Here is a 21,022-nt window from a genome sequence, read left to right as displayed (position 1 = left end):
GTGGCCACCTTCTCTGCTGGTAAGTGAGGGATCTTATATCCTCATTCATGAGCTGGACTTGTGTCGATTGGGATGCATCCGTCAGACATGCAGGATTTTTCATCATTAAGAGAGGCAAACCTTGGATTGCATTGAAAACCACATCACAGAAGTATGTGACAATTAATTATAGTAAGAAAATAAGCTTTACACAATGTAGTTGAGTTTTAATTTATTTGCCAGTTGCCAGATAATGGCTTGCCTGATGATGATAATTTACCTTTGAGCCCACAAGTTGTAAATTCAAGCTGTATCCCTGGCCATGAGTGCACAATCTCAGATGGTGCTTCAGTCATTTGTCAGAGAAGATTATTTTGTATTTACATCACAAAAACAGGCCAAATGGAACAACTGGTTAATCCCGGTGTTTATGCTCCACATGAGCCTCCTCCCATGTTACTTTATCTAATCCCAAGAGCTTTAATTGATATTAAAGCAAAACCAATTCAGGCAATGGATATGTTCTCACTTCACTATTTCAAAAAGGAAAAGCAGCTGTGTTATTTTTGACCACTCAGGCAGTAAAGCGGCCAGAGATTGTTCCCCAGAACATCCACAGGACCATGTTATAGCACAAACTAACAGCTCCTCAGAGAGAAAAAATTAACAACTGGACAACTCGAGCAAAAGATGCATACTGAGGTTTTGTTTTGAGTAAACTCTTCTTTGAAGTAGGTCTGGAGATCTACAAGGCACAAGTAGTAATATTGCAGACACCTAATTAGCTTGTGGGCTGTGGCGCAGGGTCAATTGCTGCCCATAACTTGGAAAGAAAAAGAGTGTAAGTGACGCAGTTAGGCAGACTCTGAGAGGGCAGAGAGTGTGAGCAAGCGCAAAAAAACACTAGCATGGCAAAAGCAATACAAATGCTGGGAGCTTCAAAAGACTCCATATTCACTGGAATAAAGAAGTGTTTGTACATTATTTGTCCATTAACCGTTGAGCAAACAGCAGTGAAATCAGAAGGAGAACGCTGACCTGGCCAACTTCCTTCTTTGAAGTTCCATGTCATTGTGTACATGGGTTGCTGGAAAATTTAAATATGAAATGGGTAACTGGGTGCTGAGGCAAAAGTTTGGAAGTGGATAAGAAACCAGTTGAAGGGCAAGAAACAAAACTATTGTCAGAAGAAGTGAATGAGGGAGGGAAAAGGAATAGAACCTCAATGCTGGTACCATGGCTATTTCGAATGTACATTAACAATCTGTGTTCAGAAACTCAATGCAAAATTTCAACTAATATCAAACCCTGAGAGAAACTAGAAGGCAAAAGAAGCAGCTCATAAAATCACTGAATAAGTTGGATAAGTGGGTAGAACAATGGCAGACATGAGACAAATCCTAATATTGATAGTTATAACAGAAAACATGATTGTTGCCCAAAGAGAAAAGGATGATTGTGAATGAGACCCAGGAGTTTTAATAGAGGGATATCAATAGTTGCCATGGTTGCCAACTCTGGTTAGGTATATTTCTGTAGATCCTATCACATGACCTTGTAATTCTATCTTGTAAACATACCTTGTGTTTGTCAAATTAACTCTTAATAAAATCATTACTTATTCAGCAAGTTAAATTGTATAATGAGTACAATTTATCCTGTTGGAGAATGAGTGTCACAGAATCATACACCAGGGAAACAGGCATTTTGGTCCATCTTTAAGTATGAAGGACAAACTTGTGTTTTACATTGTATCTTTCCTGATTTCAGGGCACCCCAAGGTGCTATAAAATCAGAGAGGTACTGTTGAAAGGTAATCATTGTTTTAATGTAAGAATTCGAGCAGCCAATTTGCACATTCAGACTGCAATGTTATAATCTGTATTTTAGTAATATTGTTGGGGAGGGATATATGTCGACCAGGATACAAGGATTAACTCATCCACTGATCTTCAAATGATGTCGTGGAACCTTTTATGATCAATTGAAGGAGCAAATAGCTTTGTTCTAATATCTGATTATCATGGTACAATTGTTCAATTCTGTTGCATTCTGTCTTTTACCTTTAACAGATCTTAAGACCATGTGATTAGGGTAGGATGACTTCTCTCTATTCCTTCCCTTCTTGATTGCAACAGGCTTTTTGATTCTATGACTGGGTGAAATAAGAAAAATACTCCAACTTTCATGCAGACACATGTCATAAGATGCATCACCACCATCAACCCCCACCCACACTGTATACACACGCTCAAGTTACAGACTGGAGGGATAGATTCACAATTAAATGATCAGTAAGGAAGTTGCAGATGAATATTGATAGATTGAACAAGTAGACAAAACTCTGGAGTGTAACGTGGGAAAATGTCAAGTTGTTCACTTTGGCAGGAACAATCTTACCAGTTATTTAAACCTCTACTTAATTCTCTGTTCACTTAAACAGAGAATGGTTGCAGAATTCTGAGGTGCAGGGGGATTCAGGTGTTCTGGTGCATGAGTCTCAAAATATTAGACTCCTCAGATACTGAAGCAGACCATATCCAAATGCAACAGGCTTGAGCTGAAAAGTGGCAAGTTACATTTACTCCACACAAGTGCCAGGCACTACTTCTCGAAAGAGACCATCTAACTATCGTCCCTTGGCATTCAATGGCATTACAATCACTAAATCACCCACTATCAACCCACTATCCTTGACCATAAACTAGCCATATAAATGCAATGGCTACAAAAGCAGGCCAGAGGCTGGGAATACTGCAGTGAGTAACTGACCTTCATGACTCCCTAAAGCCTGTTCACCATCTATAAATCAGGGGAATTAATACTGAAATACTCCCTATTTGCCTGGATGACTACAGCTCCAACGTCTTTTAAGAAGCTTGACACTATCCAGGACAAAGTAGCCTGCTTGATTGGCACCAAAAGAGGCACAGCAGAAGTTCACCAAAGCTCTTTAGATAGCACTTAGTAAAACAAATGACCACTACTGTTGCATATTTATGTAAGTTTAGAGAACAGTCAAATCATGATGCCATTGGCCAATTTAGGCAGAAACAGCTTCGTCTGATCTTGCTACCCGTAGATAAATATTTCCTTAATAAAGCCACTGCTGTTTAACCCAAATGGACTGCAACAGTCCAAGAATGCAGCTCACCACCACCTTCTCAAGGGCAACTAGGGACAGGCAATAAATTCTGGTCCAGCCTCTGAGTGAATTTAAACAACGTAAGCAGGGAGGGTACATAATCAAAAAGGCGAAAAGATGCTATTCTTTGTTACAATAGGAATTAAACATAGAAATAGAGATGTTATGTTTCAGTTATACAGAGCATTGATGAGACCGCATCTTGAATTTTTGACTTCCTTAATTAAAGAAGGATGTAAAAACGCATTGGATATGTTTACAAGAGGTGTATTAGACTAATACCTGGAATGAGTGGTTTGTCTTCTGAGGATGGGTTGGACAAGTTGATCTTGTTTCCACTGGAGTTTAAAAGAGTGAAGGGTGGCTTGATTAAAATGCACAAGCTAATGAGTGGTCTTGATAAAATGGATGTGAAAAGGATTTTACCTCTTCTTAGTCATTCCAGAAATTGAAGGCACTGTATTAAAATCAGGAGTCATCATTTCAGGACTGAGATGAGAATTTTATTCTCTTACAGCGTTGTGTAATTTTGGAACCCCCTGCCTCAGAAGGTGAAGGAGGGATTATTGAATATTTTTAAGACAGAGATGGATAGATTCTTGTTAAGCTGGGAATCAGGGGTTATCAGTGGTAGGTGGCAATGTGGAATACGAGACAAACATGTCAGCCATCATCTTATTGAACAGTGCAGCAGACTCGAAGGGCTGAACGGTCTACATCTGCATCTATTTCATATGTTTGTAAGTCTGAAGCTACATCTCAGTGACTTTTTAAAATTCAATCAATAATTTCCAATCAGTAAATTCTTAGCCATTTTTAAAAGGATAGCTTGATAAGATAGAACAAACTACAGGAATATCATAAGGCAATGATTACTGAAATCTATGCTTTTCTCTTTATTCTAGGGGTGAAGGTTTGTGCTCATTTTCAGAACCTCGCTCAACTCTCACTGTTTCAATTTGAAACCAACCTGAATTCTGATCATGTAAAACTCAGAACAATCAATGGGCAGCTTCTGGCACAGGTATGTCATGCAGGATAGTCACATGATAGCATGTGGTGTGGTCACATGCTATGAGTGCTCAGTGTGGTCACAAGTGGTCACCCATTCAGGTTACTTGGTGTGGTCACTCAATGTGGTCACATGATGTGTCCCTCAGTGCAGTAACTTGGCAAAGTTGAATGGAGTTATTGTGTTATGTGGCCATTCAATGTGATCATGCAATGAATGCTCCAAAAGTACATTGGATTTGGCAATCCAGATTATAAATCACTGTGAATAATGGTTAATTAGTTGTTTTTAAAATATGTTTGATCATTGCTGGAAAAATATTAATAATAAAACGTGCAACCCATAGAAGAGTGAGCTTGTGTAGACCACTATAGCAGTAGTTATTGGCTGATTGGTTTGTAACTGCACTGTAACATTCTGACATTGATGGTACACTGGTAAATTTGACATTAAATTGTTTGGTCAACAGCATTTCAAAACTTCAGTCTATCCTAATTTACATTTTAAAGAAATTCACTGGAGGTTGGTGTTTTGGTTGAACAACCTGCAATTACCCAACATATGTTACTGAAAACAGAAGCACAGCAAAATAGGAAAAGGGTCAAGAAATTCAGTGAGGTGGTATTGTAAATGATGTTAAGGAAAAAGAATTGGAATTGTGAACTGAGTATGTGTACTGAAACGAAATATAGCAACAATTATATTGATAAAGTTCCCGTGATCTTGAGAAAATGCTTTGCGTTCAGAGACAGATAAAGGCAAAACAAAGAAAACAGCATCCTTCATGACCTCAGGATTTCCCTTAAAGCCAATTAAATATTTTTGAATAGTTTAGTCATCATTGCAATATAGAACTGTGGCAGCCAATTTGCATACTGCAAGCTCGAATATGTGGCAGTAGAGAAATGATCAGATGACCTATTTTTCGTGATGCTGCTTGAGGGATGAATGTTGGACAGGGCACTGGGGAGAACTCCTCTGTTCCTCTTCACTGCAGCACCCCTGAGAGGACAGACACAGCCTTGGTTTAACATCACATTAAAAGGTTGGCATCACTGACAATGAAACATTCTTTCAGGATTGGGTTGAAATGTCAGCCTGGATTTTGTGGCCAACAGTCAGGAGTGGGACTTCAGTTTTGGATCTTTAGATTAAGGGAAGAAAGTGCTACCTTCCAAGCCAGTGTTTATTTGGATGGACCTAGAAAACAAGCGTAATCCAAAATTTTATGAAAATGTCACTTCAAATCACACTAAGGTGATTAATTCTCCTTTAATCACGTGCCAGTAATCCTCTTCACTGGCACTGTCTGTATTTGTCAGCAGAGACAAGCAGGTTTGCCTTATGCTGTTTTGATTCATACTATTTACTTGGTCATCACTTGTCTTTGTTTCTTCAATTGGGAGTGTCAGAGGCAGCTCCCTGGAACTGTATCTCAGGGAGAGAAACAAAACAAGGTAGGGAGGGAAGGAAAAAACAAATATGTGAAAGAATCAAGAATGGGATTTTCTGGGATTTATTCATATCCAAAATTATTTTAATTTTTCTGATGGAGATAATTTTAACACAAATTGATATTCTCAAAGCCAAATCTCCTTGAATTCCATCAATAAATTCCCAGTTTTGTTTTTGAATCCAGCAAACTGGGAAGAAATAATTTGGTTGAGTTTTAAAACGAACATTCCTCCTAATGGGATTATAGATTTAAGAAGTTTAAGTTTTCTTGCACAAAATTAAAAGACCAGAAACAGAGCATTCAGCCTAATTGTTCCTTAATGGAATTTATGGGAACCATCTTGTCCATTGTCTTCACAAGACCAGCACATTTATTTGAAGTGTCTTTTGAAACCCTTTCTGATGTCACAAATTTTCATTTTAAAATGTAGTGTCTTTTTAATTCTGAGGATGTGGACATCAATGGCAATGATTGTCCATCCCCTAGGACCTGTTAAAAAATGGTGATGGTGATCCTTCTTATCAAATTCCTGAATTACCTTCAGAAGAACATGAAGATATTGGACAGAGTGAAAATGAGCTTTTTTTCTGAGAATTGTTCCAGTGCTAAGGAATTTCATTTATGAAGAAAGGAGATGAGAAGCTGGATCTGTTGTTGCGAAAAGAAGATTGAAAGTAGGTCTGATTGAATTATTCAAAATTGTAAGTGGTCTGGACTGAGTAAATAGGGAGAAAATGTTTCCATATCTGAAAGGGTTGAGAATCTGAGGGCAGATTTAAAGTAATTACTAAAAGTGATATGAGAAATATATTTTTCACATGGTGAGTAGTTAGAATGTATAATGAAGTTTGAGAGTGTTCTGGAGGCAGGTTCAGTTGAGGCTGAGGTGTTCAAAAGGGAAATAGGGTTATTGGAAAAGCACAGTATGTAAAGGTAGATGGACAAGGCAGGAAGGTGGCACAGAACACCATGCTCATTTGCAGAGAGGTTAGATTCCCTACATTGTGGAAACAGGCCATTTGACCCAACAAATCCACACCAGCCCTCTGAAGAGTCACCCATCCAGACCCACTTCCCTCTGACAAATGCACCTAACACTATGGGCAATGTAGCATGGCCAATCCACCTGACCTGCACATCTTTGGACTGTGGGAGGAAACCCACACAGACAAGGGGAGAATGTGCGAACGCCACACAGACAGTTGCCCGAGGCTGGAACCGAACCCGGGTCCCTGATGCTGTGAAGCAACAGTGCTAACCACTGAGCCACTGTGCCACCCCTGTGCAGACAGGAGGGGCCAACTGGCCTGATTTGTATTGCAATTATTTAAAAATTTGTAATTTTATTGGCCAACAGTGCTCTGATTCTGCTATTAGATAGAGTTCCATGGTATTGACCTAGCTATGAAGGAAAGTCAGGCTTTCATGGGTGAATTTTCCGAAGTTTTAATGCACCTGCTTTGGCAGTAGTTTGATCTCTGCCCATGGAGGTAAATGAAGTTTTTGTCAAATTAATACTGAAGTTCTAGCAATGGACTAGAACAAGCTCTGAGGAAGTGTTCCACATTCTTAAATTGCTGAAGATCTAAATTGGAGAAAGGCCAATTTTGATGGTATTAGGCAAGAACTTTCGAAAGCTGATTGGAGGCAGATGTTCACAGGTAAAGGGACGGCTGGAAAATGGGAAGCCTTCAGAAATTAGATAACAAGAATCCAGAGAAAGTATATTCCTGTCAGGATGAAAGGGAAGGCTGGTAGGTATAGGGAATGCTGGATGATTAAAGCAATTGAGGATTTGGTTAAGAAAAAGAAGGTAGCATATGTCAGGTGTAGACAGGATAGATCGAGTGAATCCTTAGAAGTGTATAAAGGAAGTAGGAGTATACTTAAGAGGGAAATCAGGAGGGCAAAACGGGGACATGAGATAGTTTTGGCAAATAGAATTAAGGAGAATCCAAAGGGTTTTTACAAATATATTAAGGACAAAAAGGTAACTAGGGAGAGAATAGGGCCCCTCAAAAATCAGCAAGGCGGCCTTTGTGTGGAGCCACAGAAAACGGGGGAAATACTAAATGAATATTTTGCATCATTATTAACTGTGGAGGAAGAAGTGCTGGATGTCTTGAAATGGTTAAAGGTGGATAAATCCCCAGGACCTGGTCAGGTGTACCCGAGAACTCTGTAGGAAGATAGAGGATTGCTGGGCCTCTTGCTGAGATATTTGTATCATCGATAGTCACAGGTGAGGTGCCGGAAGACTGGAGGTTGGCAAACATGTTGCCACTGTTTAAGAAGGGTGGTAAAGACAAGCCAGGGAACTATAGACCGGTGAGCCTGACCTCAGTGGTGGGCAAGTTGTTGGAGGGAAACCTGAGGGACAGGATGTACATGTATTTGGAAAGGCAAGGACTGATTAGGGATAGTCAACATGGCTATGTGCGTGGGAATTCATGTCTCACAAACTTGATTGAGTTTTTTGAAGAAGTAACAAAGAGGATTGATGAGGGCAGAGCAGTAGATGTTATCTGTATGGACTTCAGTAAAGCGTTCGACAAAGTTCCCCATGGGAGACTGATTAGCAAGGCTAGATTTAATGGAATACAGGGAGAACTAGCCATTTGGATACAGAACTGGCTCAAAGGTAGAAGACAGAGGGTGGTGGTGGAGGGTTGTTTTTCAGACTGGAGGCCTGTGACCAGTGGAGTGCCACCAGGATCGGTGCTGGGTCCTCTACTTTTTGTCATTTACATAAATGATTTGGATGCGAACGTAAGAGGTACAGTTAGTAAGCTTGCAGATGACACCAAAATTGGAGGTGCAGAGGACAGCAAAGAGGGTTAGCTCAGATTACATCAGGATCTGGACCAGATGGGCCAATGGGCTGAGAAGTGGCAGATGGAGTTTAATTCAGATAAATGCGAGGTTCTTCATTTTTGGACAGCAAATCTTAGCAGGACCTATACACTTAAAGGTAAGGTCCTAGGGAGTGTTGCTGAACAAAGAGATCTTGGAGTGTAGGTTCATAGCTGCTTGAAAGTGGAGTCACAGGTAGATAGGATAGTGAAGAAGGCACTTGGTATGCTTTCCTTTATTGGTCAGAGTATTGAGTACGGGAGTTGGGAGGTCATGTTGCAGCTGTACAGGATATTGGTTAGGCCACTGTTGGAATACTGCGTGCAGTTCTGGTCTCTTTCCTATCAGAAAGGTGTTGTGAAACTTGAAAGGGTTCAGAAAAGATTTACAAGGATGTTGCCGGGGTTGGAGGATTTGAGCTACAGGGAGAGGTTGAACAGGCTGGGGCTGTTTTCCCTGGAGCGTTGGAGGCTGAGGGATCTCCTTATAGAGGTTTACAAAATTATGAGGGGCGTGGATAGGATAAATAGACAAAGTCTTTTCCCTGGGGTGGGGGAGTCCAGAACTAGAAGGCATAGGTTTAGGGTGAGAGGGGAAAGATATAAAAGAGACCTAAGGGGCAACCTTTTCATGCAGAGGGTGGTATGTGTATGGAGTGAGCTGCCAGAGGATGTGGTGGAGGCTGGTACAATTGCAACATTTAAGAGGCATTTAGATAGGTATATGAACAGGAAGGGTTTGTAGGGGTATTGGCCAGGTGCTGGCAGGTGGGACTAGATTGGGTTGGGATATCTGGTCGGCGTGGACAGGTTGGACCAAAGAGTCTGTTTCCATGCTGTACATCTCCATGACACTATGACTCTATGCTGCAAAATCTTCTTTTAATAAAGGGCTTTAATCTAATTAGGGAAGGGGAGGGCGATAGTTTAAAGGAGGTGAAAAGCATAGGCTTGCAAAGCAAATAGATATGGCAGCATTGTAAGGAAGCTAATTTGACAATGATACCCAGAGTGGGACAAGATGGAACAGGGTACTGAAGCATCAAGAAAACAATAAATAGGGAAAAAGAGGGAACAGATTAAAAAAGGGAAAATTAATAGTTTTTACTTGAAACAAAATAAATGAATGAAGAGCACAAAAAGAAGTAAAATCTTAGCCATTACAGACAAATGGTTACAAGGAACTCAAAGCTGGGAACTAAATATTTGTGATTTCTCAAAGAAAAACAGGCAGGAAGTGAAAGTGGTGGTGTAGTTTTGGTAGTACAAGATGGAGTATGAATATTAGCAAAACATTACCTTGGATCAGATTATATAGACTCCAAATTGTTGGAGATAAGAAATATGAAGGGGAAGATGGTATTGCTGAGAGTAATATATAGGCCCCCAAATAGCAATTGTGCTGTAATACAAAGAATAAATCAGGAGATAATAGGGGGATATAATAAAGTGCATTAATCATGGGGAATTTTCATTTTCATGTCAATTAGGAAAATAATATGTTGTGGATCCAACCAGGAATCAGGCTTTTTAAAAATTCATTTGTGGGACATGAATATCACTGGCTAGCCAGCAGTTTTATTGCCTGCCCTTAGTTAGCTTTGAAAAGGTGGTGGTGAGCTGCCTTCTTGTACTGCTGAGTCCACCTGCTGTGGGTTGATCCACAATGTCATTAGGGAGCTTGGGGAGAAGATTCATTAGAATAGAACTGAGGATAAAAAAAAGTTACCAAAGGAGCTGGTATTGTTCTTATGGGGAAAGAGAAAATTAAGGGGAAATTTGCAACAGTCAAAGTCTTAAAGTGTACTTATAGAGCAAACAAAGGAAAAGTATTTCAAGAAACAAACCAGAAGAAACCTATTTAAAGTGATTGTCAAAAGTACCATTAGCAATGAGAATTTTTTTAAATGCAAGAACTTGTAAAGTTTTGAAGTGTGCCATCTAGAAAGGGTGATGGAAGCAGATATGATAACAAGATGGCTCATGGAACATTCTCATTAGGCAGCAGAGTAAGGAAGGCATCAGAGTAAGGAAGGCATCAGAGTCCCCGACTGGCACACTCCTGTCTGATTATATGTTCCCACCTCCAAACTCCCTTCTGGGGAGGGCATTAAATTCTACAGTGGCTTTCTACCTACTCTATTGAGTCTAATTAAAATTGAAAATCTTTAGCAGCTTGATAAGATTGCCTGTCAACCGTCAAAATGCAAGATAATCCAAATCAAGTTGATGTAATTGGTCTGTAATAATTTACCCCTTGAAGCCCTGGGGGGATGTCCAGTGGTGGTGGAGGAGTGTGGGAACAAGAATTTCACTACCTATGTTCGCAACTTAACACTGATTTCTTTTAAAGGGGTTTACTGAGAGGTTCGTAGAATGTCCAAAAAAATCAGGTTGAAACTCTCCAACCAAGCCAGGAGTGTAAAATGGATGAATATGGATGGACTATAATTTACCATCCACTGGTCCTTTCCAATACAATTAGATACAACCAGCTTCAGAAATCCTGACAAGCTTGAGTATTCTTCCTCGAGCTCTGGTGTGTTAATTTGACTACACATTTCTTAACACTTTGCATTTGCCCTTGTCCTGTTTGAATATTCAATTCGACTTTTATTCATTTCTCAGAGTCCAATTACATCAACCACTCCTGCCACTAAGAACAAAGCCTGAGGATCTTCTCCCATGAGAACCACAACAACATCAATGATTTGCATTTATATAGCGTAAATTGCTTCTAGGCATTGTTGTAAATTGCTTCTAGGCACTTCACTGACAAGTTATCAAATGAAATTTGACAGTGGGCAATATTGCAAATTGTTATGACAGACGCCCAAAAGCTTGGTAACATCTTAAATGAGGAAATTAAGTTAGAAAAGCAGAGAGGCTTAATGAGCTTAGGGCTAAGGCAGCTGAAGGTATAGCTCCCAATGGTGGAGCAATGAAAAACAGCTGCAAGAGTGATAAGAATTTAGCAAATGTAACACCGTGAAGAGATTTAAATGTAAGGAATCAAAATGTTAAAATCAAAGCACTGTCAGACCAGGAGCCAAATTAAGCCAGACAATAACTGATGAGTGAATGGGACTTGACATGAAACAACACATCTACACTGGAGTTATAGTTGAGCTGAAGTTTGAAGCACTGAAAGAAATAATGTTTTTCAGAAGCCTATTTATGGCATTTAAATGCCACCAAAATTCACAAGAAACTTAAGAGAATTCACCCTTCACTGCTCCACAGTTTATTAAATTATTAATAAAACCTGCATTAAATATATATAAATACAAACAACTGCCCACTTTCTCTGATCCAACTTTTTGAATAGAGGAGGCAAGCTGCCATCTTGGCTGATGGGTACGACACTGAGGAGACACCACTTACTTCATGGTGAGGTGGTGCCAAGGCAAAGTAACATTCCAAGCTGCTAACAAACAGTACCTGCACCGGACAATGAAACTCATCGGACAGGTTGTAGCCAGTGCTCAGCAGGCAGGTAAAAGAAAAACTGGAACAACAACTTTTATTAAAATTATAATAAGCTATTTAGGATGGAAATTAGGAAGGAATATTTTGTGCAAGGAGTAGTAGACATCCTGAATTCTCTTCCTCCCAAAAATGGTGTAGGTGCTGGGTGTGAAGATCAATAGTTGGGTGTTGGGGTGTAAAGGTATCAAAACGAATGGAGCATAGGTATGTAATGGATCTCCATGATGCAATTGGATAGTAATAGCAATATTGGAGGACCGAATGGTCTCGTCTTATTCCTAATTTTCTATGACACTATCTTCCTGATTGCCACTTTGCATAAAGAAACCACAAAATACAAATTTGAAAACTGTAAATTTTACAACAGTGTCTTCAGTCACAGAGTGTATCCAAGTGGTTCTTTTTGAATTCGGTTAAATATAGTTAAGAGAAGACTCAACAATAGCAATTTGCTTAAATATGAACATTTATTAAAATAATAAAAAATGGAAAAGAAAGGGGAAAACAAGACTGAAATATGACCATCTATTAACTAATAAAAAAAGAGGCGAGAAAGGAAGAAAAAGATAGCAATGTGCCTCATGTCTTTCTGCAAGTCAGGGACCGCTTGATCGATAGCTGGTCTGGAGGCTTAGGTTTGGTCCTGACATCATTCACGATCCTGGTCCAAAGTGAAGTCCAAAAACCTGGAATGAGACTCTCTTTCTTATATATAATGTGACAAACAGCCAGCAGAGAAAAACAGATATGGAAAATGAGCTGCTTGCCAGTACAGAAAACAAGTTTGGTTGTGCCATCAGGGGCAGCATGGTGGCTGAGTGGTTAGCATTGCTACATCACAGCACCAGGGGTCTCGATTTGATCCCAGCCTCAGGTGACTGTCTGTGTGGAGTTTGTACATTCTCCCAGTGTTTGTGTGGGTTTCCTCCCACAGTCCAAAGATGTGCAGGTTAAGTGAATTGACCATGCTAAATTGCCCATAGTGTTCAGGGATGTGTAGGTTAGGTGCATTAGTCATGGGAAATGTAGAGGAATGGGTCTAAGTGGGGTATTCGGAGGGTCAATGTGGACTTGTTAGGCTAAATGGCCTTTTTCCATGCTGTAGGGATTCTATGAGGACTCATTCAAGGTCAAACAGCTCTCAAATATCATCAATAATGTTAGCCCTTCAGCCCATCCTATACAAACAGCCCCTTTAGATTCTGACTTCTTAACTTTTTGCTTGGGAGTGGGGATTAAATATCTAATTCCTCAGAGAAGGCTGCTACCAGCTACATCACAGAGGCCAGGTTTGCATAAAAAACTATTAGAACTTGTACATATCATGCAGATTAACAGCTATTGTGTATGTTATGGCAAGTAGCAGCCCCTCTTTATAAGTGGCAGTCCCTTCATAGACTGCAAGGTTTTTAAACAAGAGTAACAAGGGTGAGAATAGGGCCCCTTAAAGATCAGCAAGATCACCTATGTATGAAACTGCAGGAGATGGGGGAGAAACTAAACAAGTATTTGACATCAGTGTTTACTGTGGGGAAGGATATGGAAGACAGCGAATGTGTGGAAATAAATAGCAACATCTTGAAAAATGTCTATATTTCTGAGAAGGTGCTGGACAGCTTAAAACACAAAGATGAATAAATCCCCAGGACCTGATCAGGTATACCTAGAACTCTGTAGGGAGCTATGGAAATGATTGTTGGGTGCCTTACAGAGATATTTGTATCATCGATAGTCAAAGATGAGGTGCCTGAAGATTAGAGGTTGCTAATGTGTTGCCACTATTTAAGAAAGATGGTAAGGAAAAGCCAGGGAACTATAAACCAGTGAGCCTGACATTGGTGGAGGGCAATTCAATGGAAGAGGTTCTGAAGGACTGGATTTACATGTATTTGGAAAGGCAAGGGCTGATTAAAGATAGTCAACATGGCTTTGTGCTTGGGAAAATATGTCCCAATAATTTGATTGGGATTTTTGAAGAAATAACGAAGAGGATTGGTGAGGGCAGTATGGTGGATGTGACATATATGGACTTCATTAAGGTACTCAACAAGGTTCCTCATGGTTGGCTGGTTAGCAAGGTTAGATGTCATGGAATATGGGGAGAAGTAGCCATTTGGACATAGAAGTGGCTTGAAGGTAGAAAACAGATGGTAGTGGTGGAGGGTTGCTTTTCACACTGAAGGTCTGTGACTAGTGGTGTGCCACCAGGATTGGTGCGGGGTCCACTGTTTTTTGTCATTTATGTAAATGAGTTGGAGGTGACCATAGGTGGTATGGTTAGTAAGTTTGCAGATGACACCAAAATTGGAGGTGTAGTGGACAGTGAAGAAGGTTCCTCAGCATTAGGCTCTTTTCCCGAGGTTTCACACACGAGATGCAATTTGTACACACCAACTTCTGCAAACATTTAAAGTTTATTAAAGCTTGTACAAGCTAGGTGACCCCTCTGACACTCTTCACTGGACAGGTAAAGTTGAGTCAACATGAGGCCCCGAACAAAGAAAACACATCCCTTTTATACAGGTCAGTTGGTAATGCTCACAGGTACTCTGGCAACTACCCCCCCCCCCCCCCCAACCCCGCTACCACATGTTACCCCAGGTACAATGGTAGGATGAGATCATCCTCAGAGATAATGCAAATATAAATGCCCTAATCCTGGGGAATCATTATGCAGACAATTTCCTGACTCTGTGATTCCCCAAGACAATGTAGATGTGATCTGTCCTAGCTTGGGAGTGGCTCTGCAAATGAGTTCTGGCTCTGCTACTTCCCCAGATAATGTAGGTGTGATATGCTTCAGTATCGGGGATGATCATGCAAGTAAATCTGATTGGCTGAGAAATGGCTATGAAAGTATTTCTGAATGGAAGGGACTGAATGAGAGTTTAATTTGATAATAGTAGGAGAGTAGTGGCAAATGACTAGTAGGGAGTCGTCCACATTCCTATATGAATACCGTCAAGTGGGCAGAAATAAGGTCGGAGCACAGAAGCTGCTGGGAAGGTTAGTGAGTGCTATTTAAGTAGGTGTGTTCTAGGTCCAGGTCCTACACAGTTTGTACTGGAGCCTACGAGGGAGAAGGCAAATCTGGATCTGGTATTGTGCAATGAATCAGATTTGATCAGGGATCTCGAAGTAAAGGAGCCATTAGGAGGTAGTGACCATAATATGGTAAGTTTTAATCTGCAATTTGAGAGGGAGAAGGGAGAATTGGGAGTGTCAGTATTGCAGTTGAACAAAGGCAACTATGGAGCTATGAGGGAGGAGCTGGACAAAGTTCAATGGTTCAATACCCTAGCAGGGATGGCAGTGGAACAGCAATGGCAGGTATTTCTGGATATTATGTAGAAGGTGCAGGATTGGTTCATTCCAAAGAGGAAGAAAGATCCTAAGGGGAGGCAGGGGTGGCTGTGGCTGATGAGGGAAGTTAAGGTCTGTATAAAGATAAGAGAAGAAGTATAACATAGCAAAGATGAGCAGGAAGCCGGAGGACTGGGAAACTTTTAAAGAGCAACAGAGGATAACTAAAAAGGCAATACGCAGAGAAAAAACTGAGGTATGAAGGCAAACAGGCCAAAAATGTAAAGGAGGATTATAAAAGCTTTTTTAGATATGTGAAAAGAAAAAAATGGTTAAGACTAAAATTGGGCCCTTGAAGACAGAAACGGGTGAATTTATTATGAGGAACAAGGAAATGGTAGAAGAGCTGAATAGGTACTTTGGATCTGTCTTCACTGGGGAAGACACAATGCAATCTCCCAGGTGTAATATTGGCTGAAGGACCTAGGGTAATGGATGAACCGAAGGGAATTTATATTAGGCAGGAAATGGTGTTGGATAGACTGTTAGGTCTGAAGGCTGATAAGTCCCCGGGACCTGATGTTCTGCATCCCAGGGGTACTTAAGGAGATGGCTCTAGAAATCGTGGACGCATTGGTAATCATTTTCCAATGTTCTATCGATTCAGGATCAATTCTTGCGGTTTGGAGGGTGGCTAATGTTGTTCCACCTTTCAAGAAAGGAGGGACAGAGAAAACAAGGAATTATAGACTGGTTAGCCTGATGTCAGTGATGGGAAAGATGCTGGAGTCAATTATAAGAGATGAAATTATGACTCATTTGGATAGCAATAACAGGAGAGGTCTGGGTCAGCATGGATTTACAAAGGGGAAATCATGCTTGACTAATCGTCTGGAATTTTTTGAGGATGTAACTATGAAGATGGACAAGGGAGAGCCAGTGGATGTAGTGTATCTGGACTTTCAGAAAGCCTTTGACAAGGCCCAAAATAGGAGATTAGTGAGCAAAATCAAGGCACATGGTACTGACTTGGATTGAAAATTGGCAGACTGACAGGAAGCAAAGAGTAGTGATAAACGGCACCCTTTCGGAATGGCAGGCTGTGATCAGTGGGGTACCACAAGGTTCGGTGCTGGGACCACAGCTGTTTACAATATACATTAATGATGTAGTTGAAGGTATTAAAAGTAATATTAGCAAATTTGCTGATGACACAAAGCTGGGTGGCAGGGTGAAATGTGAGGAGGATGTTATGAGAATACAGGGTGACTTGGACAGGCCAGGTGAGGAACGGATGCATGGCAGATACAGTTTAATGTGGATAAATGTATGGTTATCCACTTTGGTGGCAAGAACAGGAAGGCAGATTACTATCTAAATGGGGTCAAGTTAGGTAAAGGGGAAGTACAACAAGATCTAGGTGTTCTTGTACATCAGTCAATGAAAGCAAGCATGCAGGTACAGCAGGCGGTGAAGAAAGCTAATGGCATGTTGGCCTTCATAACAAGAGGAATTGAGTGTAGGAGCAAAGAGGTTCTTCTGCAGCTGTACAGGGCCCTGGCGAGACTGCACCTGGAGTACGTAGGATCACGAGGTCAATTCGTGGAATGGCGGGACTATCATATGTTGAAAGATTGGAGTGAGTGGGCTTGTATACACTTGAGTTTAGAAGGATGAGAGGGGATCTGATTGAGACATATAAAATTATTAATGGATTGAACACTCTGGAGGCAGGAAGCATGTTTCTGCTGATGGGTGAGCCCAGAACCAGAGGACACAGTTCAAAAATAAGGTTACAACAGGAAGTTTTGGACCATGGGACGCAAAAGCACTTTCTCTGTCTTAGGAGATACTCCCCTGGATTTCTCTATAGAAATCCATGCAGACAATCTCCTAACAGTCAAGGCTCTGAACAGTCGCTACCTGTGCAGTGATCACAATGGAGTGCTGAGTGCATCAAACAAAGTTATCAACAATGATAGTCTGTGGGAATTTTAGACTTTATCCAGACAGAGGTAAACTTTACCTCTACTCACCAGCTTTTCTTAATTTGCTCAAGCAGTCTCTGACTAGGCCAGCATTTATTGTCCACAGGGCAGTTAAAAGCCAAGCACATTACTGTGGCTTTGGAGTCACACACTGGTCAGATTAGGTAAGGATGACAGATTTCCTTCCCTAAAGTACATTAATGAACAAGATGGAAGTATGATGAGAATCAACAAGTGGTCATCAATTGGTTAGCTTTTTAATTTCAGGTTTTTATTGAAGTGAAATTTCATTACCTGTGAACCCATATCCCCAGATCATTTGCCTGGGGTTCTGGATCACTTTTTCAGTGACATTACCACCACATTGCTCCCTCCCTATATCCTAGGAAAATCAATTGAAAGGTTGAATATAACTTGCCTCTGGAAGAATTTACTGGGGTAAGCAGGGGTGGCGGGTGGCAGGAGAGAGTGTTGCACTGCCATTTTCAGGCAGATAGAAATGGTAGTGCAGTACTTAATATCATCTTGTTCCTGTCAATGTCTAACCCCTGAGTATTTTGATGCAGCTCAGAAATCAGATAACTAGCACTCTGACTCAATACCACAGAGAATCTACTTAAACTTCTAATAAAAAAAAGTAAATAAAAAATTGCGCACGCACACTGCCCAAAATCAGCCAGCTACTTCCAAAAGCTTGAAAAGACTTCAGCACGCTGCTTCATATCTTCACTATAGAAATATAGTGATCAGGAGTAGGCCATGTGGCCCTGAGCTAACTCTACCATTCAATATGATCATGGCTGTTCACCCAACTATATAACATGACAAAAAAAATATATGTACGTCCCTTCAACATTTTTGATAACAAATTTGAGCAACCACATTTAGAATAGAAATTGTTCCTGTAAACTAGTGGGATTTTGCAGCCTTGTCCCATTGCTGGCACTGCAGCTCCACCACTGGTTGTGGATGTAGTTTTTGGGCGATGAATTTACTTAGGGAGTTTGTATTGTACATGTGGACGAAAGCAGATTAAAATAAGGAGGGAGGAAATGGTTAAAATTAGGGACTGAATTTTGCCTTTATAACTGGGTCCAATTTTGCTTGATTCCTTAGTTTCCATTACCTGATCAAAACACTGCCCTTCATCCTTTGGAGTAGATATTGTTTTGCTGCAGAGAAAGTGAGGACTGCAGATCAGAGTAGAGAGTGTGGTGCTGGAAAAGCACATCAGGCCAGGCAGCAACCGAGGAGCAGGAGAATCAATGTTTCGGGCAAGAGCCCATTCTTGATGAAGGGCTTATGCCCGAAACATCGATTCTCCTACTCCTCGGCTGTTGCCTGACCAGCTGTGCTTTTCCAGCACCACACTCTCTACTCTGATCTCCAGCATTCGCAGTCCTCACTTCCTCACTCGTGTTTTGCTGTGTTTGAGTAATGGAGCTGATAGTCATAAATTCATTTTACATCTCATCTTAATTTTAGTTGCCTTTACGTCAGTTGAAGTAACAATCAGGGCAGGTTTAAAGCAGTCTTCCAATTCACTGATTCCCATTTTATACCACCACACCAAATCAGATTTATCTGCAAGGCTATGAGCACAAGGAGACCTAGAGACTACAAAAATTAACATTTATCTCTCACATACCACTGGGAGTAAAATCATGGCATTCATTGTTTTTTTAAAAATGTATTTAAACATTTCTATTTATTATTTATAAATATATTGGAAACGGGACAAATGTTGTTTAACTAACTGGCTCTATTCATCCAATTGTCAATGAAGAGCCAACTTGTTCTATAATTCACAAAGGAAGGTGATGCATCCTAAGGAGGGTGTATTTTTGACCAATGAGGGAGTAGAGATGTGAGGCAATTAGAAATGTGAGATAATCTGATGAAACCTCTTGCAATCTGACCAAATAGGGTTTGCCCATATATTAAATGTACAGATATTGGCTCTCTCATGTTAGTTGTAATAAATATTCAAGTTGTTGTAGAGGTGAATTATCTGCTTTTATATTATATTCTATGGAATGCTCCCTCTAGGTATAATAGTCAGTGGAGCAGATGTTGGGATGAAATTGCTACAGGGCGTTTGCTTATATTGGTGTTGGTGACAGTGGCGTTGGCAAAGCGGGGTGTTTGATTTGGGTTTAGGGGTTGAGGCAAGTTCCCAGTGTTCAATCAATCGAGTGCAAACAGAACACTCATCACTGGAGAGTGGATTCAGAAACCAGTGGTTCCCCCTCATGCAAATGGAAGCTATGGCTCTTGGCAAGATTCAAACCAAAGATGAAAGGATGATAGCATGGACTAGTCAGGGATACTAGCATGGCTTTGTCAAGGGAAGGTCATGCTTAACGAATTTAATTGAATTCTTTGAGGAAGTGACAAGGAGGATTGATGAGGGTAGTGCAGTGGATGTTATCTAGATGTATTTTAATAAGGCATTTGAAAAGATCGCTTCACATAACTGCATCCTTCATCCTTGATTCAAGGGTACTGGGTAACACAAATTGGGATTGTCAGTGAGGAAAGTATAATGAGGAGCATTGAATACAATCTCTCAAAAGACATCAAAATCCACTGAACCATTTATTAAAAACGCAAGATGTAAACCATTAGATTACATTATAGTCAGGTAAAATCTGAGAATGGGAAGCCAAAACGGGGACTAAAAATTCTGGTAAAGTTTTAAGCCCATGTCATTATTGAAATTGCTTAATTCATCCAGTTGGAAATAGAATCCTGACATTCAGCATCTTTTAGTAAACAGTTCTTTTTATTAAAATTCAACCTCATGTGAGGAGGCATGGGGTCAACAGTAGCTGATTATTCAAACTCACTTCTACTTTGTATATTCAGGTGAGAGAGTGGTTCACAAGAATGTGGGACCAGAAGATAAGGGTGCAACTGGACAAATCGTTCAACTTCAGTGATCAGCTGGACAAATCATTCAACTTCAGTGGTGGAGGAAGTGATTGAGGAAATTGTGCCATTTATCTGAGACTTTCTGTTCAATGTTAAGCCTGTGTCTAAAGTGATTCTTGTGTCTCCTGAATCATGTGGGCTGAGATTTTACTTTTTTTATTATGTGAAATATTGACAGGAATGCAATTTTTTAAATACTTTTTTTGCTGAGTTGGATATTACTTTTTTCAAAAAAAGGTATATGTAACTCCAAGTAAGATGTGGGCATTGCATGATAATGAGTTAACTGAACACTTTTAACTACTTCAGAAGGTAGTTAAAAGACTAGCATGTTGGTTTGGGACTGGTTTCACATCTGGTTCAGTCCAAGTGGCTGGTTTCTTTCCTTAAAGGACAAGAATGAACACTTCCAAAACTTTCGTGGTCTCGTTTGCTAACACCAGATTTGCATCTGGACTCTTATTTTGAACTTCATTCAAATTCTCAATGAGGTCCCATTAATTGTTTAGATTATTAATGCAGATCTCAGTATTGCGAGCCTAGTAACATATCCATCTCAATATCATGTCTGCATTAATAACCCAGAGAATGGGAATGTGTGTTAATCATGAAGAGCAAATCAGCAAAAAAAGGTATTGCAAAATGACAGAGGACCAACAAGCCAGCAATAAGTTCACATCATTGGTATGTAGAACCTCAGAAAGGGTATGTGAATCTCCTCATGTCTGTGACAATGTAAGTTTCACCAATTAGTGAAACCTGAGGGATACTGAGGAAGTGAAGCAGTGTCCCAGGTTGTGCCCTTTGAATGAGATATTAAAGTGTAGCCCTATCAGCTCTTTCAGAGCAGTATTGAAGGACATA

The 21,022-nt window shown here is 40.4% G+C and overlaps 1 protein-coding gene across 1 annotated transcript in view; it reads left to right on the top strand.

The window, feature by feature from the left end:
- LOC140466949 (transmembrane protein 53-A) overlaps positions 1–20,474 on the top strand; it is a 52,587-nt gene extending 32,113 nt beyond the window's left edge. The window contains exons 3-4 of the mRNA XM_072562821.1: positions 4,030–4,148; positions 20,093–20,474. Coding sequence (XP_072418922.1) covers positions 4,030–4,148; positions 20,093–20,212 — 239 coding nt within the window. The 3' untranslated portion in view covers positions 20,213–20,474. The remainder of the gene's footprint in view (positions 1–4,029; positions 4,149–20,092) is intronic.
- The last annotated feature ends 548 nt before the right edge of the window (positions 20,475–21,022 follow it).

The sequence above is a fragment of the Chiloscyllium punctatum genome, chromosome 44 (genome assembly GCF_047496795.1).
Source record: "Chiloscyllium punctatum isolate Juve2018m chromosome 44, sChiPun1.3, whole genome shotgun sequence".
NCBI classification, from domain to species: domain Eukaryota; kingdom Metazoa; phylum Chordata; class Chondrichthyes; order Orectolobiformes; family Hemiscylliidae; genus Chiloscyllium; species Chiloscyllium punctatum.
The sequence above is the reverse complement of the archived record's forward strand: the minus strand, read 5'-3'. Positions and strand labels throughout refer to the sequence as shown.